Genomic DNA, 24,488 nt, shown 5'->3' with positions numbered 1-24,488 from the left:
ATGACATTCATTCTTATCTATTTTTCCTATTTCCTGTTCAAAAAGAATTCTACTTCTTTTTTTGTGTTTTCAAAGTAAACTAAACATTTATTAAATGGTTGAAAGCGTGAGTCAATTGAAGCTAGACATCCATGGAAAACCTGGAAGCACTGGACGGCCGTTTTGTCCCATTATGGGACTCCTCAGTGGCAGTGCGCATCCACTACCTCGCCTCGCGAGATTCGAATTCCACGACCTACCAGTGGTCTATCGGTTAAGTGCTCTGGCGTGAGACTAGTAGGTCCTGCGTTCGAATCTCATGAGGCGGGGATCGTGAATGCGCACTGCTGAGGAGTCTCACTATGGAACGAAACGGCCGTTCAGTGCTTCCAGGTTTTCCCTGGTGGTCTAGCTTCAATTGACTCACGCTTTCAACTATGAAAATACTAAATCTCCACAAAACCCCTTCTGATTCATTAAATGGTATTCATCGTCTATTAGATTAATTATTGTATACATAGTCAGATATTGTAAGATTATTCTTAAAGAATGTTTCTTGTGATCAAGATTATGAATGATAGATAAATGTTAGACTGTCATTAAAAATTTGGAAGCATTGGACGACTGTGTCGTTCTAGTTTAGGATTCCTTAGCAATGCGCATCCACGATCTCACACGTAGGACTCGAGCCCAGGACCTTTGATCTCGTACGTGAATGCCCAACCTGTAAACTACTGATACATCATCAAACGGTGTTAATATCTAACTTCAACCAATCCACGAAATTAGGTTCGAATCGCGCATGTGAAATCGTGGATGCACGCTACTGAGGAGTCCCATATCAGGATGAAACGTCTGTTCAGTGCTTCCAGGTTTTCAATAGTGGTCTAACATTCATCCACCATTCATGATCTCAATCAAAAACCAGAATGGATTTTGAATATTTATATTTCACACACTCAGTGATTTGAACAGGCAATCAGAGATACGAAACAAAGAGGGAAGTGCGAAGTAGATTAGAGAAGGCAAGTGAGCCACCTCGATTGAATCAAGCATTAATCAATATTTATAGTCACACAAAAACATGCTATAGATAAGTAATGAGTAGAATAAGAAGTTTACACATATACACTCATATAAGAACAGTCAACGTTGATAAGCGAATAATTGGCAAGGTTCAAATGTGATTTAAAAAGAATGAATAGATTACGTGTCCAGAAGCTAGAATAAGTTACAGGGAGTTAAAATAGTAACTAACTAACTTACTTACTTACGCCTGTTACCCCTCGTCGAGGAGCATAGGCCGCTCACCAGCATTCTCCATCCAACTCTGTACTGAGCAATTCTTTCCAGTTGTTATTCATCTTTTTCATATCTACTTCTATTTCCCGACGTATTGTGTTCTTTGGCCTTCCTCTTTTCCGCTTCCCTTCCGACTAACACTACAGTAATATTATCAGTTAAAATTTCTTTCACTTTTCAATAGTAAGTATGGCCGTCTTATACTGTTATATTACTTGAACAACTTTAAGAACGTACGATATCAACTAAACAGTATTGTTATTTTGGTTAATGATTATCATTCAATAACTTCTAAGTATCAGACTTACTGATGAAATTCAATTCAGTTACGAATTGATTAGCATTTTTCTGGTTAGCGTTTTTTTGGCGAGTTAGTTTTCTATTGGATGGGGTCGCTAATCCCATGCCCAACCCTCCTCAGTTATCCGGGCTTGGGACCGGCAGTATCCCCCCAGAGGGGATGCAGGAGGAGTTATTGATTAGGATTGATTATCTTCAAAGTAGGACTAGTGATTATATCTCATAGGCTTACAAAAGCTAATAGAATGAGATTTAAAAAACCCAAGCTTTCAACTGATTTTATTGAAGTATACAATTTGAGCAAATAACTAATTCAGTCGTTTTACCTTAGCACATTACGGAGATTAATCAAATAAATTTTTCGTATATTCATACTATTCATTTAGTTGACTAAATGTTTAATCTTGTCAAACTGATTTGGTCAGTGTATAGGGTTCAAACAACGATCCCTACAACCCAAACAAGATATAAATAAATACAATCTCTGGTGAATATAAATATATCTTGCACAAGCATGTGGCTATCAGGACTCAGTAGCTAAGTGGATAACGTGATGGCATTTGAAGAGAATGTTACTGGGTTCGAGTCTCGGAGCGGATATCAACCCTGGGGATGCCGTTACATCCAGCCGACGAGCCCAAGTAGGACAAAACACGTGTCAAGCTGGATTCCACTGCTAGCCACTATCCATCTTTGCTTATAATGCTTGTGACTTAAAACAATATCCAGGTTGTCAGCACAGTATGCATATATGCCAATAAGAGACTGACCAGTTGCAGTCCTACACAACAATAGGAAAATACAAGTAAACAAAACAAAGTGAAATGAATATAGCAGTTCATTGTTTATTCACAATACTAAACTATAAGAATCTCTGGTGACTTTCAATACATGTCTAAGATGTTAAAATTCTGTTTGTTCCAACCCGATCTGTGTAATATCTGATCATTTACCAGCCTTGTTTTTAAATTAGGCTGAATCAATAAATCGTCGTTTATATGGATTAGATTTTACTTCCAAGGAAGGTTTCATATAAATTCATACTGTTTTTTTACTCATTTATTGTTTAAATTAGTCCGCGGTGAGCCTAGTCACCAAGAGGTCATCAGCTCTTTCTTATTCAAACTGTTATGTTCATTACTTTATTAACGCTGAATATGGTATACAAGTACGGCATTCGACTGTATAGAACCCTAATGTCGCAAAACCTGAAGACAGAAGAAAGATGGTGAAGTGTTTTTCGATTAAAATCAAAATGTACATAAAATCATGAATAGTTATAGATATTAGAGTTTGTTATATCAACATTATATTTCAGTCAATCTGTAAAGAAGCAAGTTATGCTACTGTCCACATTGATATTCTAGTAATCTTCATCACCTTCTGACGAGATAGAAAGTCTTCGGCTCCTTATGAACCTCTAGAAGCTCCGTCGTAGTTCTCAGGATCCATCTATCAGCATTCAAAAATCAAGTTTTCTTTATATTCGACTTAGTATTATTTGTTTGAATCTTCCCATTGATGTTTTAAGACTGAAACTGGTTATTCTCTAATTGGTATATGTGCATACTGTGCGTATTGCCTCGATATAGCCTTAATTCACAAGCATGGTGAGCAAAGATGGATAGTGGCTAGCAGCGGAATCCAGGACGCGCGTTTCGTCCTATTTGGGCTATCAGAACTCAGTAGCTAAGTGAATAACGCGATGATGTTTGAAGTGAAAAGTACTGGGTTCGAGTCCCATAGTGAACATCAACTCTGAGATACAGGTTCATCCTGCTGACAAGTTCCAAATAGGACGAGACGCGCGTCCTGAATTCCACTGCTAGCCACTATCTATCTTTGTTTACGATTTTAATGTGAGTTATTCATTCACCTTATTAAACAGCATTACCAATTATATTTACATTAGAATAATCATGAATATTTAATTTGCATAAATTTTCCTTCTTTTCTTTCTTTATTGACCTTAACATATAGATGATCATAATAATCTTGAATAATAGTTAAGGTCATCTTCAAGAGATCTAATATGATTGAATGAATTCACTTTTATCTATTCCTTTGAAGTAATTACAATGTGTTATATGATTAGAGTTAGGTATAATTTAGATTGAATCTGAATGTAATTTCCAATGGTGTTTTATTTGCTCTCTTTCTTCCTCTCTTTACCTCTCTCAATTCATACTTCAAATTTGTGCTAATAACTGTACTGTTAACCATTGAATATCAATCGAAAATCCTTGTCGATCCTACTTCCGGTCTAACCATATCTGTTAGAGTTCAGAATATCAATCTCAACCTCTGTGATATGAATCATGTATTTCAAGCATACCCGATTTATATTCCAGCCGAACAGACCATATTACACCATAAAATAGAAAATAACATTTGTACAAGATTTAGCCAAAAGTGGCTGTGAATATGGGAAACTGTCATTAACAGGCTGGATAGAATGCGAGGACGGTACATTGTATAATAATAGTCTATAGGTCAAAATAAAGCTTATAATAAGAGGAGTATAGTTATACACAATCTAACTACTGAATGGATGTGCACTGCTGAGGATTCCCACAATAAGACGAAACGGCCGTTCAGTGCTTCTAGGTTTTCCATGATGGTCTAGCTTCAATTGACTCATGATCTCAACTATATAATGTTGAATTGGTCATTAAACTTATTTATTTTCTAGTTTATTTTTAGTTGAGTAACAATAATTAATAAGTATCCTTGAACTTAAGGTTTCTTGATAGTTGGCACGGCAAAACTATAATTTATAGACGAGCCAATCAGAAGCGTTTAAGGGATCTCTGGGTCACGGTGCCGATTTCAGTACCTGGTGCTCATGTAAGTATGGTTCACAGAGGATTTTAGATAAGAAGTGATGATTAAGTGGCTACCATAAATGGGAATACTATGAAGTTTCTTTATTTGTAATTGTGGTAATCAAATGACTCGTAACTTTGTGCAGTCTACTATGATGTTGTCCTTCCATGTAATATATGTTGAAGGAAGAAGTCTCCTGGAATAGGGACTTCTTTCGCTCGGTCCAGATTGAGACTAAGGCAAATTATATTAATTCTCGCGAACTGTATAATAAAAGCACCAGTAACATGGGCTGAAATATCCGCAGATGTTACTGAAGCTTCGTCTGTTCAGTGGTATGAGTATTGTTGGAAAATATGCTTAATTAAAATAACAAACTTACACAACCGGAGTACACACAAACAATACTGATGCTATGTGGTCGAGGCTGAGACAGTTTTTGTAACCTTATCATAGCTCCATAAACCGACTATTATGGAGCTACGCGAATGAGTTCCTCTACCTTATGCATTACGATTTTAGAACCTTTGAACCCTTTTTCTAACCTTGACAAGTTTTTGAACCATGTAGAAGAAGTGTATCCATTCTAATTCTTTGGTTTTGTTTATATTTTTGCTATGTACTAATTGTTTCCTGATTGGTTAATATTTCTCAAGGTCACATTAGATTCGTTCAAAGGTCGTCCATAAATTATGATCTCGCCGTTGGTACTAATCAATAAGGGGTATCTACAGTCTTAAGGGTGACTAATATCGTCCATGAGATTCCGATTAACAATACCGAGTGTTACAGACAGAGACTCTACATAGTTCATATTTGTTCTTTCTTCTCTAGGCGGCAACTTTATTATTTTACCATAATTACTATAGTTTTATTAGTTCATATATCATATGGATGTAGAATGTATAGGCTAAGAGATGAGATATTGATATACAATATATACACCATCGGATGACGGCTCAGTGGTCTATGGGTTAAGTGCTCTGGAGCGAGACTAATAGGTCCTGGGTTCGAATCTAGCGAGGTGGGATCGTGGATGCGCACTGCCACTGAGGAGTCCCATAATAGGACGAAACGGTCGTCCAGTGCTTCCAGGTTTTCCCTAGTGGTCTAGCTTCAATTGACTCACGCTTTCAACTATGAAAATACTGAAATCTTCACAAAAAACCCCTTCTGATATCCAATATACCTTATCTATATCTTATAAATTAATTCCTAACCATTATTTCGATGCTTTTTTATTATTTATTCCCTATAGTCAATAGTCATTTCATGAATACAGAACATTCTGATCAGTTATTACGACAAGAAAGTACAATCATTGGAGACAATACAAAGATAGATGATTTGAATACAAAATTAAATGAATCAATGATCTATACCGGTTTCTGGCATCGATTATTCAAAAAATCAAAAAGTAAGCTGATACATTATTTCTATGTTTTCAATGATGATTATTAGTGAAGACTAGGATATAGGTTTCGTCCTATGACTGATCCATCAATCATACCCGACCATTGCTGCTACCTTGACGTGGTGGTCAGGCTTCCCTATCGTGATGAACCAATCGAGCTATACTGGCTGGAACAATCGTTCCTCAAGGTCCTACCATGCCAGGCAGGTCGGTTGAAGAGCGGTAAGACTAAAAGCAGCAATCCCAAGGTCCGAAGGCGAAGTCGTACTACTGACTGTATAGAGGTGTGACGGCAGTTAAGTGTTTCCTTCAGACAACCAGCATAACAGTGATGCTGCCTTCCAACAAGAAGGGGTGGGGTCAGAAAAGGTCAACCCTAAAAATGCACACCTCGCCTTATCCCACTGCTATCCGTCTTCGGCGGTAAGGTCTCAACGAGTACGGAGCTAACACAAAAACTACCCACAGAAAGGTCGTGTGTGACCGACCTCAAGCAGTTGTCCGTTGGGCACTGCGGTCACACTCTCAGGTCATTAAGACCACTTCTAACCCAATCTCCTTTTCAGGTACCCCTAGAAGAACCCTTCCACGGTGTTGGCAACCGGGAAGTGATAACTGCCCTCAAGACCATCAATCGTAAGGGTTTGTGCTATATTATTTTCTTAGAGAGAGAGAGAGAGAGAGGGAGGGAGGGAGGGAGGGAGGGAGGGAGGGAGGGTGAAAATGAAGACTGCTTAGGAGACTGTATTCAGGGAACCTGAATGACAATGTTGACAACTGTTACGCATGTACTTTAGTTAAGACTGGGCTACAAAGAGATATTTGGCCGGTGACTTAAGTCACATAAAGAATTCAAGAAATAACAAAAGACCAACCATGCTTACATCTCTTACCGTGTAAAGATGAGATATCATATAATTTGTTGCGCTTGACTAGTCATGTTCATGACTGTCCAGGACAGGGTTGGATGGAGAGTGCTGGTGAGCGGCCTATGCTCCTCGACGAGGGGTAACAGGCGTAAGTAAGTAAGCAAGTCATGTTCATGGACTACTATTTTAGTGAACAAAAACACAAATGGGAACAATCGAATCTGATAACCATACAGAACCATACAAAGAATGATTAGTGTGGAAGTGAAGGAACAATAAAGTTTGAGACAGTTGACTGATGTTTCTTCGATCTGCTTAACTTTGTGCCTTCAGACATTTCACTTTCGATTAATGATACATACTACTTATATCTATCGATATCAGTAGCACACACTACGCTTTTACTATTGAATACTTTTTTCTGGTTAGCGTTTTTTTAGCGAGTTTGGTTTTCTACAGGATGGGGTCGCTAACCCCATGCCCAACCCTCCTCCTTTACCCGGGCTTGGGACCGGCAGTAGTCCCCGGAGGAGTTACAGGCGGAGTTTACTATTGACTAGTCGTATATTATATAATATCTTCATTCTTTTTTCCTTGTAGCTTTAGACAATGAACCACCACATTTAAATTCAAACATTTTAAATGATCAACAAAATAAATCAAATATACAATCAAATGATGATAGTTTACAAAATAATGTTGCCTATCAACATACTACTAATAAACTACTTACTACTGATAAAACAGTAATATCTAAACCCATCTCAATAGATTCGAATGAATTGCGAAATAATACAAAACTCTTTGAACATAAATATTCATCAGAATATGGACAACATCATCAATTTCAAATTACATCATTGTCGAATAGAAAACAACGTCTATTACGTAATCATCACCAACATCCTCCTCGTGCTCCTCATCCGCCGCCGCCTCCTCCTCCTCATCCTCTGCATAATCCAATTCAATTAAATGATAAACTTATGATGACTAGTAATTTAATTTCATCAAAATATGAATCAAAAAGTCAAAATTATTTAGATTTAAATCAATCACCTAAAATGCGTTTTATACGTAAATTAAATACATTTGCTAGTGTACCTGATTTAACTAAAAAACCAATACGTAGTGCATTAAAAGGTAGTAGAAATAGCAGGTAAGCATAAAATGGATACATTTTTTGTTTTGTTTAAATGATGAATTATGAATGATGGGTATATAACAATTTACTAATAGGTAACCTCCTTACTTACTTACGCCTGTTATCCCTCGTGGAGGAGCATAGGCAGCCCACCAGCATTCTTCATCCGACTCTGTCCTGAGCCTTCCTTTCCAGTTCTTTCCAGTCACTGTTCATCCTTTTCATATTTGCTTCTATTTCCAGGCGTAATGTGTTTTTTGGCCTCCCTTTTTTCCAATTCACTTCCGGATTTCAAGTTAGGGATTGCCTTGTAATGCACATTGGTGATTTTCTTAATATATGTCCTATCCACTTCCAACGTCTTTTCCTAATTTCCTCTTCAGTTGGAAGCTGAATTGTTCTCTCCGATAGGTAACTAGTTTACAGTTATATAATATACCCTTGTGGGCCAGGGTAATTTTGTATTGGTTTTCAGGAGAATAAGACACCATTCAGACTTTCACGTGACAATCCAAACAGTACAGCTCAATCCCGTTTAACAGGGGAGCCAGACAATATATGGGTTTTAATGCTACAATGTGAACAGTACAGCTCAATCCTATGGCGCAACTACACAGATACCAAGCACCCTGGTGGACTATTCGCACCATTCATTTACGCATTCACATCACATGTATGCACAGAATGAACAGGCCAAAGTTGACCTATTCCGCTTACACGATAGTCAAACTCATTACTGTTAGCAATGGCGATATGGCTTACAATGCTCCAATGACAATAGCCCTTGAGAACATTGAAAAGCAACCACCAGTATGAATGAAATTGGTTAACTAGCAAACCAACTTTTCACATGGGCAGTCAGTAAAACTTGACAAAGCAATGTCGAACCATCCACAATGTTAATGAAGAACCTCCAGTCTCACATAAGACCTTCAGCTCTACATGGCAATACAGCTTATACTGCATACAACACATTCGTAGGGTGGCATAAGAAACAGCCCGGCCTGAAGCGTTAGAGCATAAATAGCGCCTAAAACCCAATGTCTGGTGTCGGAATACTAATACAAGACCACCAAGATCATTTTTATCGCATTTGCGAAATTTTCATTTTTCCGACTTTCCAGACCCTTGAGTTAAGGGGAAGTATCCCAGGTAACTAGTAGATTATAATATATTTATAGTCAATAGTCAGTCAGCTACAATGAACGATCAGGCATATATATGCATCGGTCCAAGTTGCTATACCTCGTTAGCACAACCAAATGAACACCGAATTCATAGAAGTAGTTAATTTAGTGGTGGTAATATATAAAAGAAAGGTTGTATATAAGGATATAGTACAGGAAGAAAGACAGATATGAAGCAATTTTAATCTCAAGGTATAAGGGAAGATAAGGAGTGTATACACCTACGTCACTGTGATCGATTCTAAGCCATGTCACCCAGAGTGTCCAACCATTGGTTACAATAGTCACGCGGACGGTAACCAAGTAGTCTGTATTTAATAACATGGCTTAGACCAGACAGTATGCTAGCAGATGAACTAGATAGATTTTGGCAAAATATCAATAAGTAATTATACTGGTTGACTTGAATTTAGAATTAATCAAATCACATTTACCATTTTGAAGTTTGTACCTCTCTTTTATTTGCTTTTTTTTAACTGTATCTACCATATTACTGAATAAAATAGTGAGTAGTATGGGTATATGGGATTACTTCTGATGATTATCAGAATAGGTGATATGCTTATCATGTGCTCTGGTCTATCAATTTCAATGTCTTACTTCATTCTCAAATGTGTAATAGTACCTCTCTTATACAAACACCTTATTGATCTTGAAGAATATGACTATTCTTGAAAGGTGACATCAGTTTTTGCATTACTTAGGTAGGATGTTTCAGTCTGATAATAGCTTTCATGAAGGACTGGATTTTTGCTAGACAGTTGTTAGACATATTAAAAAGTTTCTGTATTTGTTTGAGAATCCTTACTAATGCACTCTGATAACCCTTAAATGAACTGATCACAAGATTAATCTTAGTTGATTCAATAAATCGTAACCAATCTATTTAGTTTTCTGAGGCATCTATCCAGAGTTCATTTTATTTGAACAGAACTTTCCTATATGTAGAGATCGATATCTTATCCCAAACGTTTCTGTCAAAAAATATTTTTGAAACAATAAAAATGAAAAAACTATGCTTTGCATAGATCGTTGAATCTATATTGTATTCACAATGATTCTGTTCCTTAAATATTCTAATTACTTAGACTACTTACTTACGCCTGTTACCCCTCGTCGAGGAGCATAGGCCGCTAACCAGCATTCTCCATCCAACTCTGTCCTGGGCAATCCTTTCCAGTTCTTTCCAGTTTACATTCATCCTTTTTATATCTGCTTCTATTTCCCGGCATAATATGTTCTTTAGCCTTCCACTTTTCCGCTTCAATTCCAGATTCCAAGTTAGGGATTGCCTCGTGATGTAGTTTGATGATTTCCTCAATGTATGTCCGATCCACTTCCAACGTTTTTTTCTAATTTCCTCTTCAGCTGGAAGCTCGTTTGTTCTTTCCCATAAAACGCTGTTGCTGAATTACTTAGACATTGAAACATAATGATATAACGGATAGTTGAAAATATTTTCTCACTCTTAGGTGTATTAAAATTATACGTAATACGATAATGACACTAATCACGTTATATCAGATTCAGGATTTATGACCCAGAGTAGAGAACCAGATTTACATTGAACAATACTTTATTCCACACAATTACAAGTTGTCACAATCAGTGAGTACAGAGTAGAAATCTATAAGAAGAAAAGAGATCATATATTTAATGGTCAATAGACTAAGTGCCTGTTTGCCCATACTTGATGACTAATCATAGTTTACTTTCAATACCGTATTTTGCATTATGAAAATATTATTGTTATATCTAGAGCTTTGATTCTTGTTATGCCGCGTACTACTAGACTACTTGAATGATCGAACCAGCAACGTCTCAAGGGAAAAGACAGAAGATTAGTAAATAGGAATGTATTTCCCAACAGTGTCAAATATAGTAGAAAAACCTCATGTATTTATAGTTTTTGGCTGAAAGCAAATCAACATTTCGGACAGCCAATAGGTACATGGGGGGTCTTTCTCATTCATTCAATAGGGAAGCTACACGTCGACATTCTATAATGTTCCTCTAGCAGTGATTGGATGGAATAACTAATGAGTATAAAGTTTGTGAATGTTAACACAATAGAATTAATGATGTATTACGTATATCTACACTAACAAGAATTGTCTTGATAAGTGTAATAATATCTAACTAACTTTCATAAAGTTGTTTTTAAACAATGACAGATAGTAGCTAGCACTGGAATCCAAGACATGTGTTTCGTCTTATTTAAGACTCATCAGCTGGATCTACCTACAAAAATATTTTTTTTGAATAAACACACTGTTTTAAGTTTGTTTCAATGTTTAAAACCTTGTTTTCTTCTTATCTTTTTATTATAATCATTTAGTGTTCATCGATCAATAAATGAACATGAACAAGTTGTCCGATCACTAAATCCTTTAAATTCTGATTCATTTTCATTAACACCACTAATACTAGAAGATGAAATGAGACACTTAGTACATTTACATTCATCAGATCTATCCAATACAATCATGAATATTAAACCAATAAGTAAAACAGATTATACTGAATGGTTACCAAATAAATTGGATTATTCTAATTCAAATAGTAAAATATCATCTGAACTTAAAATTGAATATAGTCAATATTCACCTGAATTCAAACGATCAAATGGATTAAATAAAAACTATTTGGATTATTCTATAAAACATAAAGATAATCAAGAAGATTTAGAAGATCATGAAGGTTTCATGGTGACTTCAAATGAAGTGAATCTATCACCTGATCATCAAATGAATGATGATATAATCATTAATAATGATATAAAAGAAGATGATAATGATGATGAAGAAAATGAACATATAGTTGAAGATTCAAAGTCATCAACCCCAAGATTTCATTCAAAAGTACGAAATTGAATTCATTTGTTCTTGTTTTTACTTGTATATTCTCATTGTTATATTGGACTACATATGTGCATCCTATGCAAACTGCCTCGATATTGCATGAAATCACAAACATTGTAAGCAAAGATGGATAGAGACTAGCAATGGAATCAAGTTTGACGCGCGTTTTGTCCAACTTGGGACTCGTCAGCTGGATGTAGCTGCATCACAGAGTTGATGTTCACCCTGGGACTCGAGCCCATTACCGTTGGCTTCAAACGCCATCGCTAGCCACTATCCATCTTTGCTTACAATGCTTGTGAATTAAGGCTATATTGAGGCAATACGCACAGTATGCACATATGCCGATTAGAGACCGACCAGTTGCAGCGCTAAGCGTCGATGGGAAGGTTCAAACAAACAATACTACATGAGGTCATAGAGTAAATAGTTAATTTGCAGACTGTCAATCAATTGACTCAATCTTGACCGTTCCTTCTGTTGATATCAGTTCATCGTCTCCACCTATTATTGTTCATGCATTTTCAAACCGATAGACCACTGAGCCGGCATCTAACATTGTTAATGTCTAACTTCATCCAATCCACGATGTTTGAGTAACCGTTCACTAATTGTCTTCAGTGAGTTGATATCTCTATAACAGACTTGGTAGAACTCCACTGGTCACTGCTTCCCACTAGACTCATGATTTCAACTATGAAAATACTTAATTCTCCACAAAACCCCTTCTGATCAACAAGTAATTTGTTGACATTAGTGTGAAAAATTAGAACTAAACAGGAAAGAATTGAAAATATTTGGCTGAAGTATCATGGAATTACAGTAGTTATTTCCTGTTAATTTCATACTGAACACAATGTTTGACAATTGCTATGAATGAGTTGTCTGACTCTGGCAAAAAAAGAAACAAAATGTTTTGAACTACTCATAAGTAGCCAAATAAGAAGTTACTAAAATATCCATGGGACACTGTACTCAACATATTTGGATTGCCGTCATTAATACACTACTTATTCATTCGGAAAGAAACTAACTGAGCTGTTTGGTTTCTAACTAGTTCAAGTCCTACGATCTTAATTAGCTTATGTTGTGTATTTATGAACTGATTATAGATACATAAGCCATTCCATATTTTATGGAACCTAACAAGTTCATACCTAGAAGTGTCTAGAAAGTGTGTATTCTGACTTTAATTTTACACGTTTAACTTTACATTTATCAACCTTTGTAAATAAAAATTAATTTGGTTCTTCATAATGAATTCTATTTGGTTTTCAAATCTCACAAAACGTTTTTTTGGCCACTTAGACTAGTGGTCATATTGCAACTTGATCGATAGCATTAGATCAGCACTAAGAAGGACTTGACACGCATGACATTGATCACCACCCAGTGATCAATCAATTGTGAAAAGTTTCTTTTATCAGTTCAATTCATGAGTAGATTAAAGGTAGACCACCTTGGAGTCTCATACTAGAACGAAATGGCTGTCAAATGCTTCCAGGTTTTTCCATGGTGGTCTAACTTTAGTCGACTCATGAATTCAACTATTAAAACTACTACAATCTTCACAAAAACTCTTTCTAAAAAAGTTTCTATTTTAATGCATTAAAATTTAAATATGTCTCTTTATCTTGTAATGTCATCATAGCTTTTGAGACGTGATAGTATGGAATGTTATCTTGAAACAAACAAAGCACATGATATACGTCATGAAAGGGATCATCCACTTTCTGATCTTATTGAAAGTATGAAAGACGGTAAACATTGTTATGGTGATTCAACAAATATAAGGACGGACTTTGTAGAGGAAGAAGAAGAAGAAGAAGAAGAAAATACGACTGATAATGATGATGATTGTGAAATCGATGAAAATAGTATCGATTCTTTGTCCAACTCAATAAGAGATGAATACTCACCTAAACCTTTGATAACTGAAGTACTTTCACCTTCTTTATGTGCTAGTGGTTATGGTCCAGTTGGGCATTTATTAACAAGATGGTTACCTCAAAGAAATTTCTGTGAATTATTGATTGGAAGCAATGAAAGTCCAGGTAAGATAAACAATATTGGTACTATTTATTTATTTTTAGGTTAAATTCAGTTCTTAAATTTATTCAGTCTTTAATATGATTAGGAAAATGACATTTTCAAACAAATTAACTTTCATAGTTGAAATCATGAGTCAATTGAAGCTAGACAACCATGGAAAACCTGGAAGCACTGGACGACTGTTTCGTCCTATTATGGGACTCCTCAGTGGCAGTGCGCATCCACGATCCCGCACTCGCGAGATTCGAACCCAGGAACTACCAGTCTCAGACAATTGGTGAACGGTTGCTCGAAATCGTGGATTGGTTGAAGTTAGACATTAACACCGTTGGATGCCAACCGGCTCAGTGGTCTATCAGTTAAGTGCTCTGGCGCAAGACTGGTAGGTTCTGGGTTCGAACCTCACGAGTACGGGATCGTTGATGCGCACTGCTGAGGAGTCCCAATAATAGGACGAAATGGCCGTCCAGTGCTTCCAGGTTTTCCATGGTGGTCCTGCTTCAATTGACTCACGCTTTCAACTATGAAAGTATTGAAATCTTCACGAAACCCCTTCTGATCTATAAAACTTAACTTTCATCCATAGGTTGAAGTTAATGAATTGAAAAGAAACGCTCAATAGTCATGTATAGATGAACAATCTTCATCTTGTTGATTATAGTATGATTATCAGCTCTTCCAGTCTCGACCATATAGAATCAATATTGTTTGTGAGAATTTTGGTTGTTGGGTCCACAAAATACTGCTTGTGGATAACAAGATGAAAATAACCAAGCCTTTTTAGGCATCTATTCGTCATCAATTATCTGTATATATTGTAGTACCTGGTTGCAGCCAGTGTTACTGGTACTTTTATTATACAGTTCGCAACAATTGTCTTACTTTGTCTTAGTCTCAGTCTGGATCGAGGTAAAAAATCCTATTATAGCAGACTTCTTCCTCCTACACATAATACATTGAAAGACAACATCATCACGGTAGTCTGAACGAGGTCCACAAGTTATTTGACTACCACAATCACAAATAAAGGGACTACTTAGTAGTCCCATTTGTTGTAGTCGTTCATTTATTACTTTTTCTCTAAAATCCACTGTGAACCGATCGTATCAGGTACTAAAATTGGCGCCGTAACCTTAAAATTCCTCAAACTCTTCTGATTGGCTCGTCCATAAATTATAATCTCGCCAGAAACAACAAAAAATGGGTAGTAAGAATTATTGAGATCGTCTACTTGGCTTTCATAATTATTAATTACTGTGACCAATTAAGAGAAACAGAAGCATTTAGCACTTGTTTCTTACACAAAGAATACAATTATTGACTTCCAATCCTATAGGATCCATCTTATGTAAAAGGTGAGATCCAATTCATTCTATACATGGCTTTGAATATTTAAGTCTTATATACTATAATCACCATCGACAAGCCTCTAGTCAAACGAATTGAGTCATAATATTCAGTCTTTTTGATAATTGGCGCAAAATGCAATTTCGTTGGTAGTGATATGTGGTAATGAAGGTAAATTATGATTATTCGTTGAGACTGATCAAACAGTCATATACTACGGACTATTAAATATGTGGTTTTCCTTCTTATTTTTAATTTCTACTCTGGACTGACAGTGTGTGACTGCTTGTAATTGTGGGAAGCAAAGTATTCCTTAGTGTTAATCGGATTCTTCACTTTTGGGTCTTGAAGCCTGGCTCTAATATAACGTGATTAGTTTTATTTACGTATTAACGCATCATCGTAACAGACGTCCGAGAGAAGAAAAAAGTACTTTAAACCACACGTTTCATCAGGTAGAATATTCAATATTTCTAAAAGAATTAACCTAATTCACCTTAATGAGAGTTAGCTCTCTAACTCTTTCAAAGTGCTCTTACATGGCCACGTGCATACAACCACTGCCAGAGAAGCCCTACTCACTGCCTTCTCGCGGCATCACTGTTGTCGACGTAACTGAAGGGACGAACTTTGAATGTCTGACGGTTTAACAGGGTTGGTGGATATAGAGGATCCATCTAGAAAAGTTTGACAATCCTGATTCCAAACCAATGGTATACATGGGCTCCAGGATCCAAAAGGAACAAATGGTGTAAGAACCAACTGTTGGTCACTAGCTACCATGTGCCTACATCTCCTAACATTGCTCCATTGCCTTGTGGATTAGATCTTTAGATTAGAGATTCGAGGAGTGGCTCCCTAAGGAAACCACTTGCTTTAGTTCGGACACCCGGATGGTATACCAACGCTCACACAAAAGGTAGTGGATCTGATATAAGAAAACATAATTCATGGCTTAAACGAATACACCATTGAATTAATAAAGTGTTATACACATATATATTCTTAAACTTCGTTCCTAGATACTTCAGAAGAAGCTAAATGGTTAAGAAGAAAGGAGTTATTGAAAGAGCTTACAAGAACTGTACGTTTATTGATTAGTTAACTTAATTTATTTTATTCTCTCTATGTAATTTATATCAATGAAACAAAGAAATTTCACTCTTTAACAACTGTTAACTAATTTCAAAGTCACAATCTTCAATACGAACGTGAAGACAGTCAGTTTTACTGTATGGAGCTGAAACGTAGAGAACTACTAAAACCATCGTCAAGAAGGTACAACTATTTATAAACAGTTGTCTACACAAAATACTCAACATTCACTGGCCCGATACTATCAGCAACAGCCTTCTGTGCGAGAGAAAAATCTAGCTTCCAGCTGAAGAGGAAATTAGGAAAAGACGTTATAAGGGGATCGGACATACATTAAGGAAATGACCGAAGTGCATCATGAGGCAAGCCCCAACTGGGAATCCGCAAGGGAAGCGGGAAAGAGGAAGGTCAAAGAACATATTACGCCGGAAAATGGAAGCAGATATAAAAAAAATGAATAGTGACTGGAAAGTACTGTCTAGGACAGCGTTGGATGGAGAATGCTGGTGAGCTGCGTATGCTCGTCCACGAGGGGTAACAGGCGTAAGGAAGTAATTTTACTAAAGTCAACTATACAAGTGGGTTTATAATGCAATTAAATATTGGCTAGATGAATGTTATTCAACATTAGACTCGTAATGAATAATATTAATGTGAACAAAGAGAAGGGTTAGCATGTATAGTTTCTGTGGAGAGGAAATCCATAAAAAAAGATAGTAGTGTATTGCTGTCAAATATTTAACGAAATGGCTGTAATAATTAAAAAGTGGTATGAAACTCTATGGAGATTATTAAGAGAACAGTTATTGAATGACATGTTCAATAGCCTCTATACTTTCTCGTTATTATTATTCAATTAACTCTGTGGAGAGCTAATCAGAACTAGCATAACAGGAAGCTTAACTGATGGCTATCGAAATGACCTAAAGGACAAGTATATTTCATTGGCTAAGAAATGAGTCAATTTTTCTAAGGATGAGAGTGGTATATATGTAAATTTTATCTGATAGTCCAAAGAACTTTCTTTCTCACTCTTATTTTCTCGCTCAAGTAGTCAGTTAGGAGATTATTGCGCAGTGTATACCATGTTTCAGTATCAGATTGTAGACAACACTCGACATGATACATGAATGATATCTCTAAAATCTCTCTAACCTTCAGCTATCAATCTAGTCATCTCTGGTCATAAGTAACACTTACTTACGCCTGTTACTCCCGATGGAGCATAGGCGGCCGACCAGCATTCTCCAACCCACTCTATCCTGGGCCCTCCTTTCTAGTTCTATCCAGTTTTTGTTCATTCTTCTCATGTCTGTCTCCATTTCTTGGCGTAATGTGTTCTTTGGTCTTACTCTTTACCTTTGACGTTCAAAATTCCATGTGAGGATTTGTCTTGTGACGCTGTTGTGTGATTTCCTCAATGTTTGTCCTATCTACTTCCTGCGCTCCTTCCTGATTTCTTTCTCCGCTGGAATATGGTTTGTTGTCTCCCGCAGTAGGTTGTTGCTGATAGTGTCTGGTCAACGGATCCGAAGTATCTTGCCTAGACAACTGTTAATAAACACCTGTAATTGGTCGTCTCCTGCATTTGTTGTTGCGTGTGTGATAGAAGAGCCAGATCATCGGCAAAGTCTAAATCGTCCAGCTGCATCCTAGCTGTCCACTATATCCCGTGTTTGCCTCCAAATATTGACATCTTCATGATCCAGTCGATCACCAGGAGAAAGAGAAAGGGTGAGAGTAAGCAACCTTGCCTAACACCGGTCTTTACCTCGAATGAGTCGGTCAGTTGTCTCAAAAGTACCGAATATACACAAAATATTGATGAAATCATAATTATACAAACAAAGCACAAATTCATCCAATAACTAACTAACTTCTAGTCACTCCTTTGTATTCTTATTCCTTTTTTTAATTTTTAGTCAACTATCTATACAGAAGGTATGACACAAGAAATGTTTATGTTACGATTTTCTGAATTTGTTGAAGTACAAGAATTGGAACCATGTGATCGAAGTGCTGATAAACCATGGATTAGATTAACATCAAAAGATAAGGTAATGCTTTTACTATAAAACCTTATCAATAGTCAGCTGTACGTAATGTAAAACTTAACACATACATAGATTAGTTCACGTTAACATACCATATTAGCACAAAGAGATGCTAGGGTAGTATAAGTAGTGTAATGAAGGAAAACACAAGTGAGAACAATCGATTGTATTTGAAAACACAAACTCCAGAAAATCTGGAAACCATACAGTAAATACTTTATTTGCAAAATATCCATCAACTGTCTAAGACTTTGTTGCTCCTTCGTTTCCAGACCAATCAATCTTTGTTCGCGCTCTCTTTTCTTTGATCTTCTTAACCTTCTGCCTTCAGACATTTCATTTTCTATTGATGATACATACTACTTATATCTGTCGACATTAGTAGCACACACCACGATTATTGTTGAGAAGATTTTATATTAAGAATATGACTCAGGAAACGATGTGGATCCGAGGAGTAAAACGTTAAAAAGTGGCCGAGTGGATAAAGCGATGGCGTTTCAAGCGAAAGGTACTGGGTTCGAGTCCCAGAGTGAACATCAACTCTGAGATGCAGGTACATCCAGCTGACGAGTCCCAAATAGGACGAAATGCGCATCCTGGATTTCACTGCTAGCCACTATCCATCTTTGCTTACAATGCTTGTGAATTTAGGCGATATCGACGTAATACGCACAGTATGCACATATGCCAATTAGAGACTGACCAGTCGCAGTCTTAACACGTCGATGGGAAGATTCAAACAATTAATACTAAATGAATTTAAACGTTAAAACAGTTTGGAAACTTCAGATCTAAGGAAAAACAAAGAGTGAATACACTTAAAACACAAAGAAGAATTCTGAGCGACAGGAAGCAAGTTCTTAAACTAATAATCACAAAAATCGTACGGATCTCAATCCCGTAGCCCAAATCAATCTATAAGAGCTAGTTCAAAAGTCAATAACTTCATGAATTAATGACTCGTATTTATTTGGCTACTTCTAGCCATCTTACAACCCTAACAGCATGTAGAGATAACTTATAGTTTATGAAACGCACTGACCTTAGTTAAACAACCATTAGTACTCCGAGACAGAAAGTATTGTGTTCAATGTCCGATAAGGTCGTGGTTGTTTACTGCTGAGAAATTGCATACAGAAACCAAAAGACCTTCATTTCGGACTTATAAACAGCAATTACTGTCCATAGAGCCTTATGAAATTCATAAACTTTAAGTTTTGTGTGAAAAATGATGAGCTTCAATTGACTCATGATTTCAACTGTGAAAATACTAAATTCTCCACAAAACCCCCTCTGATCTATAATCATATGCTCACTAGTGACTGACTTCAAGAGATATTTCCTTGAGTTCTAGTGGGAAGCAGTGGCCAGTGGAGTTCTACCAGGTCTGTTGTAGAGATATCAGCTCACTGAAGACAATTGGTGAACGGTCGCTCAAAAATCGTGGATTGGTTGAAGTTAGACATTAACACCGTTGGATACCAACCGGCTCAGTGGTCTATCAGTTAAGGGCTTCGGCTCGAGACTGGTAGGTCCTGGGTTCGAATCTCGCGAGTGCGGGATCGTGGACGCGCACTGCTGAGGAGTCCCATAATAGGACGAAACGGCCGTCCAGTGCTTCCAGGTTTTCGATGGTGGTCTAGCTTCAATTGACTCATGATTTCAACTGTGAAAAATGATCCCTTCAAAAAACAGATAAAACTTAGTGGTCCAACATTTTAAGTTGCATTTAATTTGATAAACTAGAATCACCATTCACTACTACCATCAGTACTTATTTCATTATCCCGATGATTAGGTTATACAAATTATAAAGATTCCCAAGAATTTGGAAAATTCGTCATGAATTTAGATCTTATTTATGGATGGTTTCTGTCTCGGACGAATGAACCTATAGACTGAATTAATCTAAGTAAATTATCAGTCTAAACTATAATTTTTCAAACCAAATAACTGTTACAACTGTTAATTTTCTATTTTAATGTGTATGCTAATTATGTCGACAGATATAAGTAGTGTGTAACACTAATAGGAAGTGAAAACTTCAGTATAAGAAGGCTGAGAAGATCAAGTTGACGAGAAAACAGTAACAGAAATAGAAAGGTATTGTGACCTGGAAGAATAATATATAATATGAAGGATAAAGGATGGAATTTAGAAAAAAATTATTCAATGTATGATTCTCATATGTTAATATATCTAGTCATCCTCACTTGAGTTTTCGTTCATTACAGTGTCAGGTTCATCTCTTTTTACTAGTAAGCAAGTTTTGCAGTGCATCGAACGTATTCTTTTGATGGGTCAACCATATTAATCATAAACTACACCTTTGTTTTAAGATAAACGATGATCAAACCATTCTAAAAATCACACATTAACAAATGGTATGCAATTGCATATAATTGTCAGGATATCCACATTTTTATAAAGACTTCTTATCCAAATAACCAAATTTCAAGCAATGGATCTAACTGCTTCAAGCAGTATTGATGCTGTAGTAATAAAGCACGTTTTTACTCCTTAGTATCTGTATACTAGTAAAAACATTACTAAGTAATATGAATTGTATGTCGAATAGCCCAACAACAACAACAACAACAGAATAGACCTAGCAACAAATATTATATTAACATTCTAAAACAAAAAATCAATAAAAAGGGGTTAGTAGATAAAATTTAAATGTTTTTATTAGTTGAATTCATAAGTCAATTAGAACTAGACCACTATGTAAAACTTGGAAGAACTGGATGAAGATTTCATCTTATTATGAAACTCCTCAGCAGCTGAGCGGACAGCGGATGTAGATGACTCAGTAGGCCGTTGGAGTACGGGTGTTGAACGTCCCAGGTGCTGGGTAAATATCGGCCCCCGGTATTTCGACGGAGCTATGGAGGTCAGCGCGCCTCAAACTCGACATTTTGACGGAGAGCTTGACACAGACTGCAGTACAAGAAAAAGGTGCGAACGGCGAGCAGAACCACCGCATGAACGAATGCTTTAAAGGGGGGAAGAGTTTAGTGTGGTCTACTTATATCCATATTAGTTGTGTATCGTGATGGTCAGATATAGAATGTCTTTTGGCAGATGATCGATAAGGAACGATAATGTATGAGCAATAATAATCAGAGAAGACGGACTGATATTTACAGAAGGAACAGTTAAGATTGAGACAACTGATTGTCATTTTGCGAATTAACTGTTCATTGTATGGTTATCAGAATTTAGTGAGATAGTTTGTAATTTGTACTTAATTACATTCGATTGTCCCCACCCATGTTCTTGTCTAATACACTAAGACGAAACGACCGTCCAGTGCTTCCAGGATTTACATGGTGGTCTAGCTTTAATTGACTCATGAATTCAACTATTAACTTACTAAAATCTTTACAAAACCTTTTTTTGATAAAATGTTTTTATCAAATAAATCCCAATTAGGCACAGATTCGTAGGGAGTTAAACGATTACAAAATGGCTGAAATGGATGTACATCAAGACAGTCGACAATTCACCAGGTAAATATTATTTATTTTTGTATGTATGAGCTACAAATCTTCTCCACCATGTGGTTGTTTAGCTGTGATTGACTCATTTATTGAATTTAATCAAGCTTAGGTTCTGAGTGATTACTGATGTCTAGTCTGTAATTTAAATGAAATGATTATTTTAGGGTAATCTGCTTTGTTCAGTTCTACAACTGTTACCACTCTACCACTATATTAATAGATTTCGTGGGAGACGTAGAATTTCATATGATCACATACTGAGATAAATTATTTTACCTTTTAAACTGACAAATCATTTGTAGATCATCAACACTGATGATCTCTGTCCAATGATTGGGAGTATACTCGAGTTAAACGGGTATGGTGTGATGAACCAGCTAACTTCGAAGTCACACGTCGAGGTCAAAACCTAATGTGGGTTACCTCTTCGACGTATCAATGTACTATTGCCTGCTTTGAAGACCATATAACACAAAGGACGTTATTACGGAAATATATTAGTAAGAATGAGTACAGAGACCACCACTGCATGGGCTAGTCCATGGCATACGATAAACTGATGCGCATTGGTTGTCTTTGACTTTGACAGGATTGGTGATGTGTTCGATATTCAGTGACCCCACTTCTGGATGAGTTGGCTAGGGCTGAGTGACAATTCACTAGCCTTACAGATTTTACATTAGTCAAGCATTGCGTATAGATCTGTCTATTGACTTGCTTATGGTTTTTGATGGCTTATATGAAAATTGATCTACAGTTAATCAAACTGAGTAGGCAGCAATAACTATCTCTCAGATCGTTTAATGTACATGTAAATGAATGCCACTACTACTAAAGTGACCAGTTAACGGAAAATATACGAAGTTAGATTGGATCCATAATTCATTCATTCTCATCAGGTAGTTAAGTAAAGGTAACAAAATGATAACACATTGAAAAGTTTGACAAAAGGGTCTAGAGACTTTTAAGGTGGAATTCGATGGACTTATAGTTATTATTAGACTTGGCGGATTGTATTCAAACTAAATTAACTGCATTATCAACCTCCTTCAATAACGTATCTTAATTATAATATATAACGTTCAAGATGGTTTATAGTTCCCTATTTCTGTTTACGAACTCATTAACTATAATGATGAAAAAAATAGTTTAGCGTTGACCTTTTTACTTCCTAACTAAAGTAAAATTTCCAGAGTATACTGAAGAGTAAGTTTAAACAGACAGATGAATTTGATGTTTAGCCATATTGTGGTGTGTACTACTGATGTCCATAGATATAAGTATTATGTATCATCAATCAAAAGTGAAATGTCTGGAGGCAGAAGGTTAAGAAGATCAAAGAAAAGAGTGATTGGTATGGAAACGAAGGGACAACAAAGTCTTAGACAATTGATGGATATTTTACAAATGAAGTATTTACTGTATGGTTCTCAGATTTTACCAAGATATTTTGTAGTGTTGTATTAAATTATATTTGATGGTCACCGCCTATGTTTTCGTCCATCACATATCCTAATAACATGAAACAGGCTTTATCAAAATACTGAACACATTACGGATATTTTGGATCTAAAAATAGTGGTTCGTCTGTCATATATAAGGGAATATCTGGGCGAGGCCTCATGATGTGGGCAATTTGCCCGCGAATGCCCTGGTACGGCCGAGAGTAGGGTGGGGGAATCCGCTCTCCCTCTCCAAATGCTCTCACATAGCCACGCGTATATAGCCTCTGTCAGAGAAGTCCTACTCAATGCTTTCTTGTGGCATTATAGCTGTTTACGAAATTGAGAGGACGGAAAGCGAGTGTCTGGCGCTTTAACGGGGTTGGTGGACACGAAACGTCCACCTACGGAGAGTTGGACAACCCTGATTCCAAAATAATGGTGCACATGGGCTCCAGTATCCTAAGGGAACAAATGGCGTATGAATCAATCGTTGGTTACCGGCTATCGTGGGATCGCATCTCTTCACGATGCTCCACTACCTTGTGGATCAGATCTTTATGTCAAAGACGCCGGGTGTAGCGCCTGGGTAGTATCCCAGCCGTCACATCAATCAAATAAGATTTGTGTGGTGCACATGTATCTGGTGCCCCTTTGTACCAATATTTATGTGTTTAAATAAGTTTGTTTAGCTTAATAAAACTGAATACTTCACTATTCCTTTTTTACCGAACAGATTTCATCCTCCATAAATAGTTGTGAAATAATTATCCAAGATGAAGAATAAAAAAAAGAAGATCAAAATCTTCTTCATGTATACATCTCTCTATGTGTGTGCATACCATCTTTCACCTACCTAACTGTCTATATATGTGTACAAGTCAATCAATATGTGTATATGGATATAATAAATAACCAGTGAAAGAAAACTATTCATTCTTGAATGAAATCAAATGTATAATCATATTGTATATCTAATATATATTCATACTACTTGTATATATAACTTATCAGTATATCTAATGTAATGTAAATGAAATAGTGCAAATCAATGGAAGCCTTCAAGAAGTAGAACAATTCAAATAAGAATCAATATTTTGTTACGTTAGCAAC

The 24,488-nt window shown here is 36.5% G+C and overlaps 2 protein-coding genes and 1 non-coding gene across 3 annotated transcripts in view; all 3 read left to right on the top strand.

Moving 5' to 3' along the window:
• The window catches only part of Smp_164020 (hypothetical protein), a gene marked incomplete at both ends in the record, with an annotated part of 33,120 nt that extends 12,844 nt beyond the window's left edge, over positions 1 to 20,276 (top strand). The window contains 6 exons of the mRNA XM_018798517.1: positions 5,666 to 5,824; positions 7,291 to 7,578; positions 7,732 to 7,830; positions 11,689 to 11,879; positions 18,296 to 18,430; positions 20,229 to 20,276. Of these exons, the coding sequence (XP_018653451.1) occupies positions 5,666 to 5,824; positions 7,291 to 7,578; positions 7,732 to 7,830; positions 11,689 to 11,879; positions 18,296 to 18,430; positions 20,229 to 20,276 (920 nt within the window). The remainder of the gene's footprint in view (positions 1 to 5,665; positions 5,825 to 7,290; positions 7,579 to 7,731; positions 7,831 to 11,688; positions 11,880 to 18,295; positions 18,431 to 20,228) is intronic.
• On the top strand, positions 13,549 to 13,977 carry Smp_188010 (hypothetical protein; the record flags this gene model as incomplete). Its single annotated transcript, XM_018798518.1, has 2 exons — positions 13,549 to 13,639; positions 13,820 to 13,977. The coding sequence occupies 2 exons, from the start codon at positions 13,549 to 13,551 to the stop codon at positions 13,975 to 13,977; spliced, it is 249 nt and encodes an 82-aa protein (XP_018653452.1).
• Smp_tRNA_00486_Pseudo_TTC.1.1 lies at positions 18,892 to 18,965 on the top strand. Its single transcript has one exon. It is a non-coding gene (tRNA).
• Positions 20,277 to 24,488: the final 4,212 nt, after the last annotated feature.

The sequence above is a fragment of the Schistosoma mansoni genome, chromosome 6, assembly GCF_000237925.1.
Source record: "Schistosoma mansoni strain Puerto Rico chromosome 6, complete genome".
In the NCBI taxonomy this organism is placed as follows: Eukaryota; Metazoa; Platyhelminthes; class Trematoda; order Strigeidida; family Schistosomatidae; genus Schistosoma; species Schistosoma mansoni.
This window is presented reverse-complemented; position numbering and strand designations above follow the sequence as displayed.